The sequence below is a fragment of the Podarcis raffonei genome, chromosome 6 (genome assembly GCF_027172205.1).
Source record: "Podarcis raffonei isolate rPodRaf1 chromosome 6, rPodRaf1.pri, whole genome shotgun sequence".
Classification (NCBI taxonomy): Eukaryota; Metazoa; Chordata; class Lepidosauria; order Squamata; family Lacertidae; genus Podarcis; species Podarcis raffonei.
Window position 1 is genome coordinate 35,305,238 of NC_070607.1, and position 19,918 is coordinate 35,325,155.

General features: G+C 41.3%; 1 protein-coding gene across 1 annotated transcript in view; it reads right to left on the reverse strand.

The window, feature by feature from the left end:
* The window catches only part of TNNI3K (TNNI3 interacting kinase), a 143,017-nt gene that overhangs the window by 111,645 nt on the left and 11,454 nt on the right, over window positions 1-19,918 (reverse strand). The window contains exon 6 of the mRNA XM_053392049.1: window positions 755-853. Within this exon, the coding sequence (XP_053248024.1) occupies window positions 755-853 (99 nt within the window). The remainder of the gene's footprint in view (window positions 1-754; window positions 854-19,918) is intronic.

Genomic DNA, 19,918 nt, shown 5'->3' on the forward strand with positions numbered 1-19,918 from the left:
AAGTGATATGTATTTGATGCAAACCAGTGTTGCAGCTGTGTGGAAAATGAGCTTTATCACTTCAGCATATGTTGTTCCGATCACTGGTATGCTGATAATGAGCTGGGGGGGGGATCTCTCTCTGGAAGATGTGAGAATAGCAAAGTGAGGGTGAGTTCATACATGTTCACCATTTGATGAACATAACATGAATGATGGTGGATGAAGCAGCCATTACAGATTAAATTCTATGGACAGACTGCTTGTTTCATTTTATAGCATCCCAAACACAATGTTTCCTGTGACAGCTTTCAAGTATCAGTTGTGAGTTGAATGGTGTGTTATCAAATTCTGCACACTCATGGGTAATCTAAACCTGGCTTGAGACTATTGGCAACTGATATGTAGCCTGTTCACACATTCATATATATCCCTTGTCCTCTCTCTCTCTCTCTCTCCCCCATTGTTTGATTACTCAAAACCTGATGACTTGCAGTTGAATCAGTGAACAGTCTCCATTGAAAAGAGCTTTTTTAAAAAGCTGACATTGCGTGAGGCAAAGGCTCTGTATTTGATCATTCCTTTGAATTGCTTCATTCGCATAGGCCATCACCATGTGTGAATGTGTGAACTACTTCCCTATTTCTATAGCTTTTATGCATGTGTGGACAAAGCCTGAGCTTGCTTCTGTCTCTCCTCACCATGTAGCAGGGCGTCTTATACATTACACATAAAGTTCTCCATCTGAGACCACACATTGCCAGCTTTTCCATACCTGTTCATGACCATAGTGTGCTGCAATATGTAAAGGGGAGAAAAAAACTGCATCTTGCACGTTGACGTATGCCCCATGTTGCAGAAGAATATCAACAGCCTAGAAGGGAGGAGGGAAATGAAATATCCCTATTAGAAGTGTGGCAACAAAGTCACTTTGTACAAACTTGCTCTGCCGTGTTACAGCTACATTTCAAATACATTGCAATGGGACGTTGAGTGAATGTTGCATGTCAACTGCGTTGCCCCAGAAATGCATCTGGAAGTATATTTCCTGACAAAAGAACTAAATTGTGAAAGCAGGATTTCTGAATTGATTGACAAAGGATAGGTACAAACCTCCCCCCCCCACTTCAAAGTTCAAGCACAAACAGGAGCAAACACATTCTTATAAAAAGTTCATAATATATATTTTAATTAAAAGTGCACACAGCTAATTTGCAAAACACAATTCCTTCCAAACACAAAAGCTTCTCTATGTTTTGGAAGATGAGGAGCCTTCCATTTAAATAAATCATACAAGGACGTTTCTTTCCAACATAACACTCATATTCAGTGAGAAGGTCGATTGTTCAATCAAAACAGCTCTAAACTATGCATCATTTGCTTGCTAAACAATGATCAAAATTGAAGTGTCAATGAGACTGCTCTGAAATATTTATTAAAAAAATGAATGTACTACTTTCTTTGAAAGCCGAAGAGCTTTTTATATCCACCAAGTGCTAATGCCAAAAGCAGTACTCCTATACAATTGTCAAATCAACTGGGAGTGTTCAGTGGATTGTATATAGAACATTGAAAGCTTGGGCTGCAGAAACTTATGAAATTCTACAGCCAAAGCAGGTGGCTGATCCAATGGCACTAATTCATTATATTCGATCATCTCAAGGTGCTTTATTAAATGCTACCCCCCCCATTAGCAAAGATTTTTCCAAAAAACTATATTTCTCTAATTCACCATCTTCAGAGGTTATCAGCTCCTACCTTAGACTGCTCTTCCAATCTTAAAATAAATTTAAATAACTCTAAAGAATAGTGATAGATGGCATGACCTAGCTCAGGGTGGTCCAAGGCGCAGATTGTGGGCTGTATGCAGCCCTCAAGGCCTTTTTCTGGGCGGCCCTTGCTGAGTACCAAAGCTGCAGGGAACTAACACCATGAAAACCTTGCCCTGGTTTGCTTGCAACCACTGAAGGCTGCCCATCCCAACTGTGGCTGAGAATCCTCCTCAGAGTGGGATGAGGAGAGAGAAAGATGGGTGGGGGAGGAAAAAAAGAAGAGAAGAAATAGGCAGTTTCTCCAGCCAGGTCGGCATTAGGAGAGGATTCCTAACAGCCTAGGGAGAGTGAGTGTGCATGCACAGGGGTGTGTGTGTGTTGCATCTATTGGTGGCAATGGCGGTGCTGGAAGTGCCAAAGGAGGAGAGAAAGCGGGGGGGGGGGAGGAAAAAAAGCAGAGTGGGACTTCTCTAATCTGTCCAGCAGCAGCAGGCTGTTTGTTAGCACACCCTTTTCCTGTCTCTTCCCTCTCTCCCACCCCACCAAGTGCCACTAATAATTCCCTTGCTTTCCTGCCCAAAGTCCTGCCTGCACCCAGCAATTCCCCTCACACTCGGCAGCTTCCTTGTTTTCGGATCTTTTGGGTCACTTTTTATATATATAAAAGAAAGAATGGCTCTGATCTGTTTGATAAATAAATATATTACGTACGTGTGTGGGGTGTGTGTGTGTGTATAATATTAACTATATTGCAAACATTTAATTTATGATATGGACATTTAATTCAGTGTGTGGCTCCTGGGTTCTGTGTCAAAGTACTCCTGCAGCCCACTTGGTCCGAGTGGTTGGACCGCCCTGATCTAGCCAAAGTTAAGCATTTTACAGGCACTTTTATTCATCCCGCTGTAACCAATGAGACTTTAAAATGCTAACCTTCGGCTATGGCATCCCCACCATAAGACCTGGTTCCCTCATGTTACCATTCCAATTACTTGTTTCTATTTTACCAGACAGGTGCTTCAAGCCAGTTTCCCTGCTATCCAGTTTAACATACACAAACAGCCGTTCTCAAAAAGAGCCCAGAATGCAGTTTCCATGTTAATTGGGTCCCCGGAAACCAGGCTTTCAATACAATCCAGTTTCCTTTCACCTAACAAATTTCTCTTATTATAAATATGGCCTTTGCTCCTTCCTCATTGGTGGTTTTGTTAATACTTCTTCGTGGAGGGCGAGATCAAAAGCCTTTGAAGCAAATTATGTCCACTTCCACAAGAGATCATCAGTTAAGGCTTATTTAAGGGTTACAGTGTGTGTCAACAAATGCCGCCTAAGATAAACTAAGGATTTTCTCTCACAGGCAAGGGTAACAGATAAGAATTCGTCTAACAAAATTTAATCAATTATTATTGACTTTCTAGCAGGTGAAATTAAAATGAGAAAGACAGCTTCGACAATTAAGCCATACATATGAGCAAAAGCCACTCTATATTGCTGGGTTAACACATCTCAGGAATCTCTTAGATGCTTTTCTGAACTTTTTTTTTTTAATTAAGTCATTCAACCCCAAACACAATGAAGTCTGAGCACTGGCCTAATTCTTTCCAATTTACTAGATACTGATACAATCAGTCATGTCCTCTAGATATGATTTGCTCAAAAACTGGCAAGATTTGTTAACTCCTTGAAGCTCTAGAAGAATTTCATACTGAGATAGCCATCAAATAAGACAAAGGGACGATTAAACTGTTGTGAAACTGGCCACCTCACAAATAAGAGATATAGTGAATGGAATTATTTTCCGCAGAACAAAGTCTGATGAAATGTTACATGTAATCTGTCTTCTTGGGTAGAGGAAGGCATAGACATGCAATTAAGAAATGGTCTGTGTATCTGTGATTAGCAGATCTCAAGGGAAGTGCTTTAAATAAATACAATTATGCTAAGGATAATTTCACTACCGAAAGATCCAGACCCTTGACGTGTCCCTATTTTCCAGGTACAGTGGTACCTCTAGTTACAAACTTAATTTGTTCTGGAGGTCCGTTCTTAACCCGAAACTATTCTTAACTAGAGGCGTGCTTTCGCTAATGGGGCCTCTTGCTGCCGCTGAGTTGCTGGCACACGATTTCTGTTCTCATCCTGGGGCAAAGTTCTCAACTCGAGGTAACTCTTCCAGGTTAGCAGAGTTTGTAACCTGAAGCGTTTGTAACCTGAGGCGTTTGTAACTTGAGGTACCACTATACAGTCCCGAATTTACAGAACCCTTCCTGTTTCTGATTTGATCCCGGAATGTCCCACTTTTCCTTAGGATGTCCTTTTCATCAGAAATGTTGGAGGGTATGGAGTTATGCGACCCCTGAGCAAAGGAGATAAGTAACTATACAACTTTTAGAAGACATATGAAGGCAGCCCTGTACAGGGAAGTTTCTTAATGTTTAATGCTTTATGTTTTTATATAAATTGGAAGCCACCCAGATTGGCTGGGGCAACCCAGTCATATGGATGGGGTATAAATAATAAAATGGTGATGGTGGTGGAATGGGACTCTATTTTCATAAGAGTAATGTTGGAGGGTGTGCTAAATACTGAAAAATATATTGAAGAATGCTCTTCCGATCCATTATCATTGGCATCTGAAGCAATTTTGTTATGGAATTTGCCTTTACCACAAGATATATTTTTTTTGAGCAAATATCAGCACATAGTTGAACTGCATATCTTTCAGATACCTTGATTTCAACATTATTATAAACATTTCACATCATTCTCATGAATAACTGAGTTGCATGTGGAAGTTATTATTGATAGTCCACCAGGGGTCAGCAAACTTTTTCAGCAGGGGGTGTTGAATGGTTTCTTTAAATGTAAAGGTTCATCATTGTTCCACCTGATGTGTATGTCTTTAAGGGGCCAGAGCAAGGGCCAGAGTAAGATAACGAGACCCAGCTTTACAGCTGTGAAACGTAGCAGGTGCAGCTGAGTTGTATTTGATTAAGGTGTGTCAGCATTTGGGTGTAGTATATAAGGAGCAGCACCTAGCTCTCCCATTACCCTGGGGGATGGGTTGGTGGTTGGGTCTGGTTTGGTTGTTAATGTATTTAGTGTAAAAGGAGTTTTTGTTTTTCTTATTAAAACCTAGTTTAAGTTATTTTTCGAGTCCTTTATTTTTAATGCATGGTCTCCCCAGCAAGCTCTCTGCGCTACTAAACTGCAAACAGCCAACATCTTTGGTTATGGGCCCAGCTGCTGAGTGGATGACTGCATATTTTTGGACTCTGAGAAAGGTTTGAAAACTCCTTCTCCTGTTAGCGTAGTTCTGTGGGTCTGGAAGAGTTCCAGAATGGTTGACCGGGTTCCTGAAGCTGAGAAGGCTCTGGTCTTCCCACAGCTAACAGATGAGAACTATAGTTTATGGTCTTTTCGGGTGGAGGCGCTTTTGACCTCTAGAGAAGTATGGACCTATGTAACTGATGACCCTCCTGACCCTGTGACTAATGCTTGGTCAAAAGGAGATGCAAAAGCCAGGGCGATAATTAATTTGGCAGTCAGTGACCAGCAAGTAGTCTATATAAGAAATAAGAAAACTGCCAAAGAAATGTGGGACAGTCTTGCAGCAGTGCATGTTAGAAAAGAGTCAGCATCTGCATTGACGTTTTTCAAGCAGTTGTACCAGACGAAGTTGCAGCCTGGTGGTGATTTGGCAGCACACTTGAGACGTCTGGAGGCAATACGCGGCGAATTAATTCGAAGGGACATGGACATACCTGATATTCAGTATGTTTTTATCATTCTTTGTTCCCTTAATGAGGACTTCGATGGTATAGCTAGCCAGATATCTGCCGTTCCACCAGCACAATTAACTGTGGAAGGGGTGACGGCAAGATTAATGGGCGAGTTGGACAGAAGGGAGGCTTGTGCCATAAGCACTCCTATTTCCAGAAGTAATGAGGAACGCCATATGCAAACTTGTGGTGATACAACTGCATTTAAAGCTGCCAAGCGTTGTTGGTTCTGCAATAAGCAAGGACATTTTGCAAAGGACTGCAGATCCAAAAGAAAGCAAAGTACTCCCAAGCCTGTTTCTGTTCGTCAGTCACGGTCGTCAGCCCAGCAGCCGACATCGTATAGTAGAGACAGAAACGAGCCGCGAGTTTTCCATGCTAGGACAACAGATCGTAAAAGACTTAAACGTGCCAAGTGGAAGTCTTTTGTTGTGGACTCAGGAGCATCTCAGCATATTTGCAACGATCGAAGCTTGTTTATTTCTTTCGAAGAGGAAATTGGTAATGTACATTTAGCCAATTCACAAGTCTTGCAGTCGCTTGGCAGGGGTACTGTTAAACTTGACTCTTTAAACATTACGATAGCGAACTGCATTTACTGCCCGTCAGTGGACAATTTATTGTCAGTAAGGTGCTTTGCTCATCAAGGCATAACTGTGCGTTTCTTAAAGTCAATGTGTGAGTTTTTCGATGGGAACAAACGTCTATTATATGCCCGGGAATCTGATGGTTTATATAGACTGTATTTTCGCACCTACTCCCAATCGCCTATAAATTGCAGAGCAGCACAGTCAAGCCAGGGGTTGAGGAATGTAAGGCCACATTCCGGGTGTGTCCATGAGGCACACAGAATTCTGGGACACCTGAATTTTGCTGATGTAATTAAGACAAAGAATATTGTTAATGGCCTCAACTTAAAACCATGTAAATTCTTTATGCAATGTCTATCCTGTTGCAAGAATAAGATTAAGGTTGCACGCAAGGATAGGTGCTCAGATAGGAAAGTAACTGAGCCATTTGAGCGTGTACACTGTGATTTAGTTGGGCCACTCCCACCATCATTAGGAGGTTCTAAGTACTGGCTTACTCTGATAGACCAGTATAGTAGATATTGTTGGACTTATGCAATAGCTGAGAAGTCCCAAGCATTTGAGAAGTACAAAGTTTTTTGCAACTGGGTAAAAACGCACTTTAACAAACCAATTAAGAACCTATTTTCTGACCGGGGCGGGGAATTTGTTTCTGAGGATTTTGAGAAATTCCTGGAAGCGCAGGGGACTACTCATGAGTTATCTTGCCCCCGAAGTCCCTGGCAAAATGGGCTTGTTGAAGTTGTGCAGCATGACCTACAGGCAGGGGTTAAAACGTATCTGCATGATGCTAATCTGCCCAAAGACTTTTGGGCTGAAGCGCTTAATGCGTTTTGTTATGTTAGAAATCGCAGTCATCATTCTGGTTTAGATGTCACCCCCTATGAGAAGCTGTTTAAAAAACGCCCTAATCTGAAATACCTACGCATTTGGGGTTCAGATGTAATTATGCATTATCCCGCTAAGCAGAAATTGGGTGAACGTAGTGTCCAGGGAAAATTAATGGGCTACCAGCAGGGGGCGTACAGAATTTACATACCAGCAACTGGCAAATTTCATATTACCAAAAGCATGATACAAACTGTAAATTGGAATGGAGTTGCTGTCTTCCAAGATACTGATGGTATAGATAATACTGAGGAAGAAGAGGAAGAAGAAGCAGCAGCAGGAAATGGTGCTTCTAAATTAATGGAAAAAGACAAAAAGCCTGTTGAATCTGATAATTTGTTTGATGATTTAAAGTCACAGGCACCCGAGGGGAGGTTAGATTCTCTTGAGTTTTCTGACCGTGAGCTTAGCTTACAGGCATCTCTTCAATCTGACAATGATGGTTTACAACCTGAAACTAGTGGTTCACTTAGTTCCATTAAGTCTGAGGAGTCTGACTCTCCTTCCGGACTGAGACGTTCAGATAGAAAGAGACAGAAGCCACAACGTTTTGCAGATGAACATTTTAATACTGTGTATGCCAATAAGGCAGTTTTTGAGCCAAAAAGCTACAATGATGTTCAGAAATTACCTAAGCAACAAGCTGCAAATTGGTATAAAGCTATGAACTCTGAGATAGCTTCTTTAAAAGAGCACAACACTTGGTCTCTTGTACCACAAACCCCAGATATGAGACTTATTGATTCAAAATGGGTTTATAGAGTTAAAATGAATGACAAAAATGAAGTTGTAAGGTACAAAGCAAGACTAGTTGCTAGGGGTTTTCAACAAATTCCAGGCGAAGATTATGATCTGTGTTATTCACCAAGTGTAAAATACGAAACAGTTAAGCTTTTGTTAAAAGATGCATCACAATGTGGAAGAGTCCACTAAGCAATGTTTCTCTGCTCTTAAGAGAGTGGTAATGTATCTTAAACATACCAAACATTATAGGTTGCAGTTTACATCAAGTATTGACAAAGGTTTTGAAATTTTCTGCGATGCATCTCATGCAGTGGAACAAAATAATTGCAGGGGTGTGTCTGGTATGGTGTTTTGCTATAACGGTTGTCCATTTGAATGGAAGTCCCAGACACAAACCATTATTTGTCTCTCCACAACAGAGAGTGAATTATGTGCATGCATTCAGGCCACTCGTGAAGTAGAATGGTATCTGCAAGTATTTGCAGTCCTACAGATGCAAGTAACACTACCAGTAAAAGTTTACCTTGATTCCCAGAGTGGACTTGCTATCCTGTGTTCAGAGACCAATACGCAGCGCACTAGAGTCTTAAGGTTACGTTTACAGTTTGTAAAGAAACTAATTGCTGACGAAATGATTGTATTTGAATATGTTCCAGGTGACAATCAAATTGCGGACATTTTTACTAAAGCACTTCCAAAGGTTACACATGAAAGACATGTACAAAGTATGCTTTATGTTTTTGTTCCACAATGATGAACCGCAGGGGAAATGTTGAATGGTTTCTTTAAATGTAAAGGTTCATCATTGTTCCACCTGATGTGTATGTCTTTAAGGGGCCAGAGCAAGGGCCAGAGTAAGATAACGAGACCCAGCTTTACAGCTGTGAAACGTAGCAGGTGCTGCTGAGTTGTATTTGATTAAGGTGTGTCAGCATTTGGGTGTAGTATATAAGGAGCAGCACCTAGCTCTCCCATTACCCTGGGGGATGGGTTGGTGGTTGGGTCTGGTTTGGTTGTTAATGTATTTAGTGTAAAAGGAGTTTTTGTTTTTCTTATTAAAACCTAGTTTAAGTTATTTTTCGAGTCCTTTATTTTTAATGCATGGTCTCCCCAGCAAGCTCTCTGCGCTACTAAACTGCAAACAGCCAACAGGGGGCTGGTCCACTGTCCCTCAGGCCTTGTAGGGGGCCGGACTATATTTTGGGGGAAGGGAATGAACAAATTCCTATGCCCCACAAATAACCCAGAGATGCATTTTAAGTAAAAGGACACATTCTACTCATGTAGAAACACGCTGATTTCCGGACCATCTGCATGCCGGATTTAGAAGGCGATTGGGCCAGATCCGGCCCCCTGGCCTTAGTTTGCCTACCCATGCACTAAACCATTCAACAGCCTCTACACAGTGGTGGAGGAAGGGGTGCGGGGGGGGGGTGCAGTGTGCCCCAAGTGTCATCACTGGGGGGTGTGACAAAATGAGGGGGGTTTTATTTAAAAAATGGTCTCATGAAACTTTTTGGGAGTGACGTCGTGGCTTAGGCACCTGCAGTTTCTGCATTGCCTGAAATGGCAGCGTGGGACTTGCGTCTGCCTACTGCCTCTCCCTCAGCTGCCCTATTCACCCCGCCCCCATGGGCAGCTCGCCCTGCCCCCATGGACACGGATCACCCAGCCCCCAGGCTGCAGGACACGCCCCCGCACCAGGCACCCGAGCGGCTAGCTATGCCGCTGCCTCTACAAGCCCATTATACTAAACCTACAGACAAATACTGCAGTGCCAGCTTCCCATGTATTGCCATCTATGGGCTGAAAAATAATATTCAGGCACAGATGTCTTGTGAACATGTATTTTTAAGAAGACAGCTGGTAGAGTTGTGCCTGTCGCCTGTTTCCTATTCCCACTTACATTCTGCAAATTTGCACTTTTCTTCTGGTGAAATCCAGGCTTAGGTCTGTGCATTAACAGATGAACCAACAAACCACATTCTCTAATGTAAGCACATCTAACGTCAAATTGCAGGGAAGATGAAATATTTATGCCCAAGACTAGTGCAACTGAATCAGAATGCCAGAGAGATTGAAAAGCATAACTTCATAGCACTGATTGCTAAAGTGATTTAAAGAACTGTGCCAAGACCACCTCCTGGACTTGGAGTGCAAGGGGGAATGAATAGTGCAAAGCTGGTTTGCCTATTCAGAAATTACATTGATTCATTGTTGTTGTTTTTTGCCTGGTTGATGCTTTCTAAAGCAATTGCCAGGGTTAACAACATGGAGACCAACCAGCTAGGCCGTTACGCTGGGAAGCAGTCAGGAGAATGATTTGATCAGGCTAAGAAACGAACAGCCAAAAGCTTTATAATACTAGAAATCCTATTGGGCCCTTCAGTCATCTGGCCCCTTTTGAGACGGCTACTGCAGTAGTACATAACAATGAATAGTGCTGAAGCTTAGCAAGCAACAGGGCAGAAGTTCTGTTTTGATGGAGAAGAAATGAACACACCTGGTTCTGCAGCTAGAATACCTAGAGATCTGTATACCTGACATGGAGGTATCCAGTGGTGGTCAGGGTCAGATATGAGGGTGGAAGTTCAGGACCACACTAAGCAGATTGTGCAAGGGCTCATCACACTTCTCAAAAGCAGCAGGCATGGCTCACATTTTGAACTACATGTACAAGTAATACACATTCCATGTAAAGTGCTCCCATCACAAACAACCACAAAGACTGCACTGCTGGAGAACTCAACTACATTTCTAACAAACTAGCATAGGAACTTCTTATTTAATATCTCTTTATTTCAATTAAGGCAGGCATTACCAAAACCATTTAGATCCTTCTCATGGGAGGGAAAATGTTAGCAGTCCCATATATATTAATGTGATCTTCTGCAAAATAAGCTGTTTAACGTAGTCAGAATAATTCTCGAAAGACCAGCAGTTTCAAATTTATAAGGGGGAGGGGGAAGTAATGGCAAAGCTCACATTTTGAATGTGTAAGTATTCGAATCAAACTTATCAACTAAATCAAATGAGACAGACAAAATGCGTCCTTCCATCAAAAATGGGCTTTGTAGTAATTTGTCTATCACCAAAAGGAATAACATGTATTTTACAAACTGGAATTAAAATAATCCTTGCACAAATGGAGCACATTTAGTGCAATGATGAAAAGAGTTACATATGCTCACTGGGAATTATATCCCATAATCTTTTTCAGGCTTTTTGTCCTTTTTCAAATTGGAAATAAGTTACTGGACTGCAGCTTCTGCACAGCAAGAGATATGCCCCGTGGCACATTTTACATTTGCCATGGCTTCTCCAACATCCACCCTTACACAGAGCAGTAGCATTTACAAAAAACAACAACAACAACAACCAAAAAAACTTATATGGAGTACCTGATGTCAGACACAATAGGCTAGAAAGAGAGTCCATAGGCTAGAAAATTAGGCAGAAGTAGGAAACAAAAGTACACTAAAGGTGAGGGAGAAACACTAGCTATTTATGAACCCAGGGATTCCTATAGCTTGGCGTCCAAACAACTCATTCATCCATGACATGGACTCATTTGTCCATGCTGACTTCACTCATTGGCTAAAAACAATGAAAGCATACCCTCCCAACAGTTCTTAGATGAAAATAGGGACATTCTATTCTACATAGGAAGCTTCTCCTGTGTTTGATCTCCTTTGTCCATATATGTCATATGCACATCAACATTGGTCACCTTGAGCCAATTACATCCGCTCAGCCTCACCTCTTTCACAGGGCTTTTGTAAAGAAAAAAATGTGTGAGGGAAGGGATCATGTACAACACCTTCAACAGATAAATGGAATGAAATAAAAATTTAGCTCTAATGTAAGCTGCATTGAGTCTCTGTTGGGGGAAAAGGTGGGATATAATAATAATAATAATAATAATAATAATAATAATAATAATAATAATAATGGAAACTGAGAATGACCAGGAACATACCAGAGAATAAATCCTATTGAACTCAGTATGACTTAGTTCTGAGAGAAAAAAATTGTTAGGATTGCAGTGTAAGACTGCACATTCTTTACCATGTTACCTGGGAGTAAGCTCCATGGAATACAGACTTACTTCTGAGTAGACATGTAAAGGATTGCAGTGTAAGACTCCATTTACAATATAGGAATAAACAATCCACATGTTTACTTAAAATGGCTGGCTAGTGAAGCCTTGCGATTACAGAATTTAAAGTGGAGTGGTTACATTTTCCTTCAAAACTATATACCAGCCTCACTATCTTTTTTTCATTTGGTGCACACATTTTCAGTATAAGCAGGACTCCATTTTTTACACACACATACAAAGAGCAAAGAAATGGAGGGCAGGAAAACGGAAAACTGGGATACTGAGGGATCAAATAAAAAACCAGGATGGCTTCTGTAATTTTGGGACGGTCTCTGGAAAATCGAGACACCTGGAGGGTATGGGAAAGGTAGGGGCAGCGAGACTGGCTCATCTCACAGAAATATCGTAGAAATCTGATGACACATTTTCTTTAAAACATTTATTTCAGGAAAGAAAGCTCAGGATTTGGGCCTCTTGTAGGCATGGATAGTGGTGCAATTGCTCCAGCTGCAGCATAATAATCTGGCCATGCTTTTTGTGTTTTCTAATACAGTGGTACCCCGCTAGACGAATGCCCCACTAAACGAAAAACGCGCAAGACGAAAGGGCTTTCCGATATTTTTTCCGCTTAGCAAGACGAAATTTTCTATGGGGTTGTCTTGCGAAACGAAAAAATTTTCGGGGTCTTCCGTTTTTTCCCCCTTTGCTGAAAGCCGCTAAGCCGTTTATCTGCAAATTGCCGCTTATCCGCTAAGCCGCTAAGCCGCTAAGCCGCTTATCTGTCAATTACCGCTTATCAGCTGATCCGCTGATAGCGGTGCTCCGCAAGACGAAAATCCCTGCAAGACGAAGACACCCGCAGAACGGATTAATTTCGTCTTGCGGGGCACCACTGTATTGCAGATGTGGAGACTGAGGTTGAGAGAGAGCAACTTGCCAGCTATTGAGGGCAGGGCACCGGCAGGATTCAAACCAGGGACTCCTAGATTCACAGATCAGCCTCTTGGCCACTACACAACAGCGAGGTACTGATCATAAATGGTGGTGATTTTTAAAAAAATATATGAGTAAGGACTCTTTGAACTTGACTAAGTTGTAGGCTTCAGATTCTGTTCTTTGGGAGGACAGCTTAAATGGGATTTGGAAAACAAAACTGAAGCAGGGCAGTAGGAAGGCCAGAGGGCCAGAATTTCAAAATAAGGTCTGTAGTCTATAACGTCTTCTCTCTGTAGGATGTAATGAACATAATGCAAGTTAATTGCTTTTATTAAAAGCCCTGAAAGCAGAAAAGGTAAATTAGAGCTCATCTTGCTATAGTTTTAATGAAACATCATGTATAATTGGGTCAATTTTCCCCCCTTCAAGCAATCTATCTGCAATTAAAAATTAAAGAACTCAAACTTGTACATCGAAAGTTCTATTCAGAACCTGGGAGTTGCAAATTAATCTGTCTAGTTATCCAGAAATCAAAATTTATTAGCAGAACCCACACCTCTTCACTAATTATGCTTTAGCAAAGGTGAAATCATGGTGATGAGTTGTAAAGATTCTGAATGGATCTCATTGCAAAACATAGGATTGGCAGTAAATGTCAAAAGAGAGAAGCCTGCAAGTAAAGCTTGCAGTTTTATGGACAGTTCACAAATTCAGTGGTGTTTTTTCCTGCATGTAAGTTTCCTCAGAATTGCAATTACGTCCACTGGCATGGAGAAACAAGAATATGAACTACTTATATACTTGAGGCCTTCAAAATTCAGCCGGTTCTGCTGCCATACCTTCAGTATTGTCAAGTGCCCAGTAGAGTTAAATACATGGATGTTTTTGTGGATGCGTTTCTACTCAGTGGTATAGAACACAGCAGAGCATGCTTATTCTTAAAGATCCATAAATATAAAGATCCATAAATATGCGCGCGCGTGTGTGTGTGTCCCCCGGGACGCTCACTGCTCGCTGTGGGTGGCGCCCCTGTGGGCGGCTAGCCCCGGGTGCACAGCATGTGTGCCACTCTGAGTGCCAGAGCAGCTAGCTCCGCCTCTGCATAGCTGCATACACAAATATGTAAATATAAAAGCTTTAAAATACACAAATGTTAGCAATACATTCCCTGAAGCTTCATAATTCTTTTATATTGCCTTCCATTTTAGTTGCCTTGGTGCATCTTTTCAAACGCTTTGTCAAATTGCTTTGTATGCATCCAAGGCATCCAAATTGGAAGGGGGAAGGGGTGGAAAAAGTTGGCTCAGGCAATTCATATTTCTGCCTGACAGATGTAGATTCTTCACATAGGTTCCATAATGCTTATTGTCCTACTTGAATTCCAGTTGGCAACTCATTATTTGCCACGATGTTGACAATGAAAGGCTGCACTTAACTCTGTTTTTGAAATTAGATATATTTGGGCAGGCATCCCCATACTGTCAAACAAAATCCAGTCTGTACTAAGAGGCAATTGTTATGCTGGAATATTCTGAAGAGTAGTTAAATGCTTAAGGTTGAGGGGAAAACAATTACTGGTCTTGTTTTATGTAGAAATGAATGTGAGCTTTCTCAAATGGCAAAGTACTCATCATAGCCACAAGTCAGTGAATAAACACATCACACTTATTGATTTACAATCGTGGCATGTCATTGGCAGAAATTTGGAAGAAGCTATACTCTATAAGCAGTCGCTGAGAGATGGAGAGATTCTTAACTCTTCTACGGTGATGTTTGTCCAAAGGCAGCTTCAGGATTTGATGGTAGGGAGCGCAAAGCATCAGTGGGCTTTCAGTTCCAAAAATATTAGAAGAATGCCTTGCTTGGCCCTTAGGCTGAAGCTGGATATACACAGAATTAGAGTTGGAAGGGACCCTGAGGATAAGCTAGTGCAACCTGCTACAATGCAGGAATATGCAGCTGGATCAAACCTGCAACCTTGGCATTATCAGCACCATGCTCAAAACAGCTGAGCTATCCAGCAGCTGTAGAGGTGATTTCACATTGTAGGCCTTTTGACCCAGATCTAACCAGCCTGGATCATGACTACTGGGAAATCTCAACAGAACTAGAGGATCTTTTGCTTGAAGTGAGTTGGATGGCCTTGGTGTTTTTTAGTCAGCTAGAGGTGATACAGTCATGACAGTGATTGAATAAGTCAGTAAAGCCAGGCACTTTTCCCTGGAGGTCACAATATCTTTTATATGCTGCATGTATCGTTCATGTATTTGTATACGCTTCATGATATTCACTGCTGTACTCTCTAAATGCCTATAACAGTAATGATTTTATCGCTGCAAAAAAAAGGATGCATTATTATGTGGCAGCATTTTTACAGAACATTGTAAAAGTTTTAACTACAAATCACCTCTACTTTGTACAGCTTACGAGATCCTAAAAAGGCTAAAGATTTTCACGTTGTATTCCACCAGGCATTTTCCTAGTGGAAACTAAACCTTGGGAAATGTTCCAGTTTTGCTTCCTTATTTGGTTTTTACAGCACTACTTCCTCCATTTCCACATATATACTCTTGTCTGCATTCTCAAATTCTGCACATTTTACAGTGAGAAAATACAATCTGTTGAACGGTGGGGTGGCACCAAAGATTTATTCTAAGGCCACTGAATTTTGGGTATAATGAGATGGCAGATGACTGTCATGTATGGGAGCCAAGCTCCACACCCATTCAAAAGTGATACCACTACCTGCCCACCACTAAAACAGCTGCCTAGGTGCCCCGCAGGGAGATGGTAAGTGGCAGTTCACCTAGGCTGAGCAAGTGAGAGGTCCTTCTGAGCCCCTCAACCAATGCCCAACCTGCCTGAGTACTGGCACTGGGCATCTGTTGAACATTGCTGACTTACTGATTCAGGCTTCATACAGTTTTGGTAACATAATGGGTTTATTATGCAGTGCTTCCAAACACAACTCTGCAACAGTAATTCTTATACTGCAAAGGGAAATGGGGAGAGGCAGTCTGGATCCTGGACTGTCCTTAAAAGGGACAATGCAAAGTTAATCCACTGTGCCACATTATCCAAATAGTAATTCTGGGTGTGTGTCCCCCCCCCCAAAAAGGGTTGTTTTATGTGGGATGTCATTTATTAATGGTCTCTTCTTTTTTATATAATGTCTCTATTAGGTTTTCTGTTATCATACAACACACACAAAAATAAACAAAGCAAAAAACATTCCTATGGTATGTAAGGGGAGAAAATGCTAATCTAACCCAACATAGTTCATCTAACCCAATGAAGATTTATCCCTTGCGGTATAGTCAAGTACTGTCTTGCAATGACTTTTCAGGGTCTGCTGAAAAGACCCTGCTGAACTACGTTGGTTCTGCTGAAAACAGAACCAAGGTAAACCTGGGACATCAAAAATACCATATTACGTAGACCTCTTAATAGTGGTGATCATGAGGACACACCCCTCCTAGGTTCCAAGGCCAAAGACAGCCATAACATAGGAGTGGTGGATGAGCCTTGAACATACATTAGTAGCCCTGAAAACAAATGCTGTGAATTTTGAGGCAATTATTTGCGGGATAACAAATATATGCACAAAGAACCTCCCTCACACTTAAAATGTTGTGTCTGTCTTCACCCTAATCCTGAGTCATTGCATAAATTTCAGATAAGAATTATGTAAACTCCAACCAACACACACATATTTAATGATATGCAGACATGATTTCTCATTGTAATAAGAAGTGCATGTGGAAAGAATAATTAGTTCTAGGTTGTTATTCTGTTTGGTAGGGCCAGGGTTTTAGTATAAAATATAAGAATAAATACTAAGCATATTAATTATGCAACTGGATGGGTTTCATCTCATTATTTCATCCAAGCCTGCCAACATGTCACTGCTGCAGCTGTTGCTGAATTTATGATAGCATAAGGTTCTTACACAGTGAATGATTTTATCCCCTGGTACCACATCACTGAATACACGATGATGAAGAGGATGAAGCAATCCTATGAAATTAACTGAAGTTAAATGAAAATACAATAGGCCAGGATTTGGGATTGTGTGAGGGTCACGGTAAAACAAATATTTTAAATGAATGGGATACCCCAACAATACTTTACCAACAGAAGTTCAAGGGACTACTGTGATTCCAAAGGCATTTTACCTCCACAAAGATAATTTCACTAAGTAAACATCAATCAGGGTTTAAAAGTTAACAATGGAACAATACCTAAAACAATAAGGGACATTCGTGTAATGGTGTAACCTTGTTTGTTGGTGATGCTGGCATGAATTTGTTTCTTCCTTGTAATAAAATACGACAGGGATAAATCCTGCACTAGTCAGGAATGCAACTGAGGGACTAGACCGAGGTCCTGCTGGGAGGCCATGGAAAGCTCTGCAGCTATTTGCTGTTCTGCCAGTAATGGAAGCTAAAATGGTGCATTCTGGGGCATGTTTGGGGAGACAGTGGATCTGTGGGATTCTAATCCTCTTATTTACCCCAATGTGCCCTCAAACTATGTACCACTAACCTATAACTAAGAGGGCTCTGGAGCTGGCCAACTTCCACCATGAGCAGCAAAAATAGGGGGAAAGGAAGGGGGAGAATGAAATAAAGAAAAAGAAAAAGCCATCTGTCAGGCCATACCTTGCTGACATAAGAAGGGCCCGATGGGTAAAGCAAATGGCCCGTCTAGTCCAGCATCCTGTTCTCACAGTGGCCAACCACATGCCTATGAGCTCTGCAAGAAGAACCTGTGTATTCTCCCCACTTGTGGTTTCTAACCATTGGTATTCCAAGGCAAATTACATCCAACAGTGGAGGTAAGGTAAAGGTAAAGGGACCCCTGACCATTAGGTCCAGTCGTGACCGACTCTGGGGTTGCGGCGCTCATCTTGCTTTATTGGCCGAGGGGGCCAGCGTACTGCTTCCGGGTCATGTGGCCAGCATGACTAAGCCACTTCTGGCGAACCAGAGCAGTGCATGGAAACGCCGTTTACCTTCCCGCCAGAGCGGGACCTATTTATCTACTTGTACTTTGATGTGCTTTCGAACTGCTAGGTTGGCAGGAGCAGGGGCCGAGCAACGGGAGCTCACCCCGTCGCGGGGATTCGAATTGCAGACCTTCTGATCGGCAAGTCCTAGGCTCTGTGGTTTAACCCACAGTGCCACCCGCATCCCTAACAGTGGAGGTAGAACATAATTATTGTGGCTAGTAGTCACTTATATAGCCTTATCCTCAATGACAGGGCTTTGGATGTTATAATTTCTCTGTCCAGAATATCCCCACCCCCAATATCATGACTCTGTATTTTTTCAAAATAGGGGGAGGGGATGACAATATGCAACAAACCTTATTAATACACAATACATGGGCTACACCATCTCTAATGCAACTCTAACTCAAACAAGACTAAGTTGAACAGTGGTGAATTTGACTAGTGAATTTGCGAATATAGCAACAATAGGCCTAACAAGAAGATAAAAGCCGTGATGATAACTTTTCCCTTTAAAGGTCCAGCTCCTTCCTTAGACACAGCTCTAATCATTATCAGGGAACAGATCAATCTGGAGTGGCCTTGGACAGCAATTTAGATCCAGGTCCTGACATAGCTAACACTCACCCAGTTCCATCTAGATACTACACAGATAGCATATTGCACATCATCAATAAAAATGATTTACAGCCAACTATAAAGTTCTTCATTCCCCAATTCCCAGAGATCACATTTATTGTAGATTGTGATACAGCAAGAGGATATATATATGTAACAGCAGAACCTTAAAAGCCAGGGACAAGGTACTTGCTTGTGTGAGACTGGCAAAGGCAGCTCTTCAGATATATGCACAGATTTTCTTTCTTCCACTGTATTTCCATGCTTTTAAAAACAAAACCCAAAGCAAATATTGTCCTGCTTATAAAATACCCGATTCTTGTTGGTTGGCTGGCTAGAGAGGTTGATGGGTTACTGTTAAAGATTTTGAAGCAAGTCTAGGGTTTATAATTGGAGAGGCCATGTGACCTTGCAAACTAAGTAACACAAATAGACCATATTGTGCTGCTGAGAAAATATCTACTCTACATATATTGCCCATAAAACTCTCTAAGATACCATGTGTAACAATGGCATTGTACACATTAAGAAATATACCAGGGTAGTTGGTTGCATTGCCACTTATATTTGTTAAAACATATTAAGAGTCAGAACATATGAAATAAATTTTTTAAAATGGGAAATTATGTATATTTTTAATAAGCAAAACAAAGGCCATTGTACCTCCTGAGGTTTGGAATGCAACATTCAAAAATGAAAACCAACACCCTAAGAAAAACTTCATGTGACAATAAACTTCCATGAAAAAAATGAACCTTTGAAAGCTATCTAGCCTGTTAAAATATTCTCCCAATCATAGACCTGAGCAATGATCTTCAGGTGCCACAAATTTATTTGTCCCTTGATTAGGAGTTGCTTACTGGAAGACCACAGAAAAACACCATCCACTTATTTGAGTTTTGGGTGTGTATGTCTAACTCTCGTACCTTTTATTCTATTTTCTCAAATTGACATCACTTCACAATTTTTAGTTTTACTATTTCAGGTCTTCATTATTTTTGCCTTTAGCAATGGACTTAAAAATAATGATTGCTAGTTCCCTTCATTTTGGAAGGGTTTATTCGTATTTGACGCATTAGCTGTGCAAAGGTCAGACACATTCAATTCTAGCATTTTCTGATCCATAACCCAAAGGTGAAATTACATACAGCATAATATTTTTTTTTGCCTGCCCACAGTCAAGTTAAACTTTTGCTCAAGTATTTACACTGCAGTTTTTAATTCAACTTCATCTATGAACAACTTCATCTATGAACCTGCAATATCATGTCTCAGAGTGGACTGCTTCTCTTCAGAATCCTGAAGCCACTATTTTCCTCCACTTTCTCATTTCCCTCTTCTCTCCCCAACAGCCTGGTTAACATATTAAAGATGCAATCCAAACTTCCTTCCTCCTGCCAGTAGGTCTTTGAGGATATTCACATACCTAGCACTGCTGCTGACCAGCAGACCCAATTTAGACCCAAGATCTGCACCAGCTCCAGAATCCTGGTCGA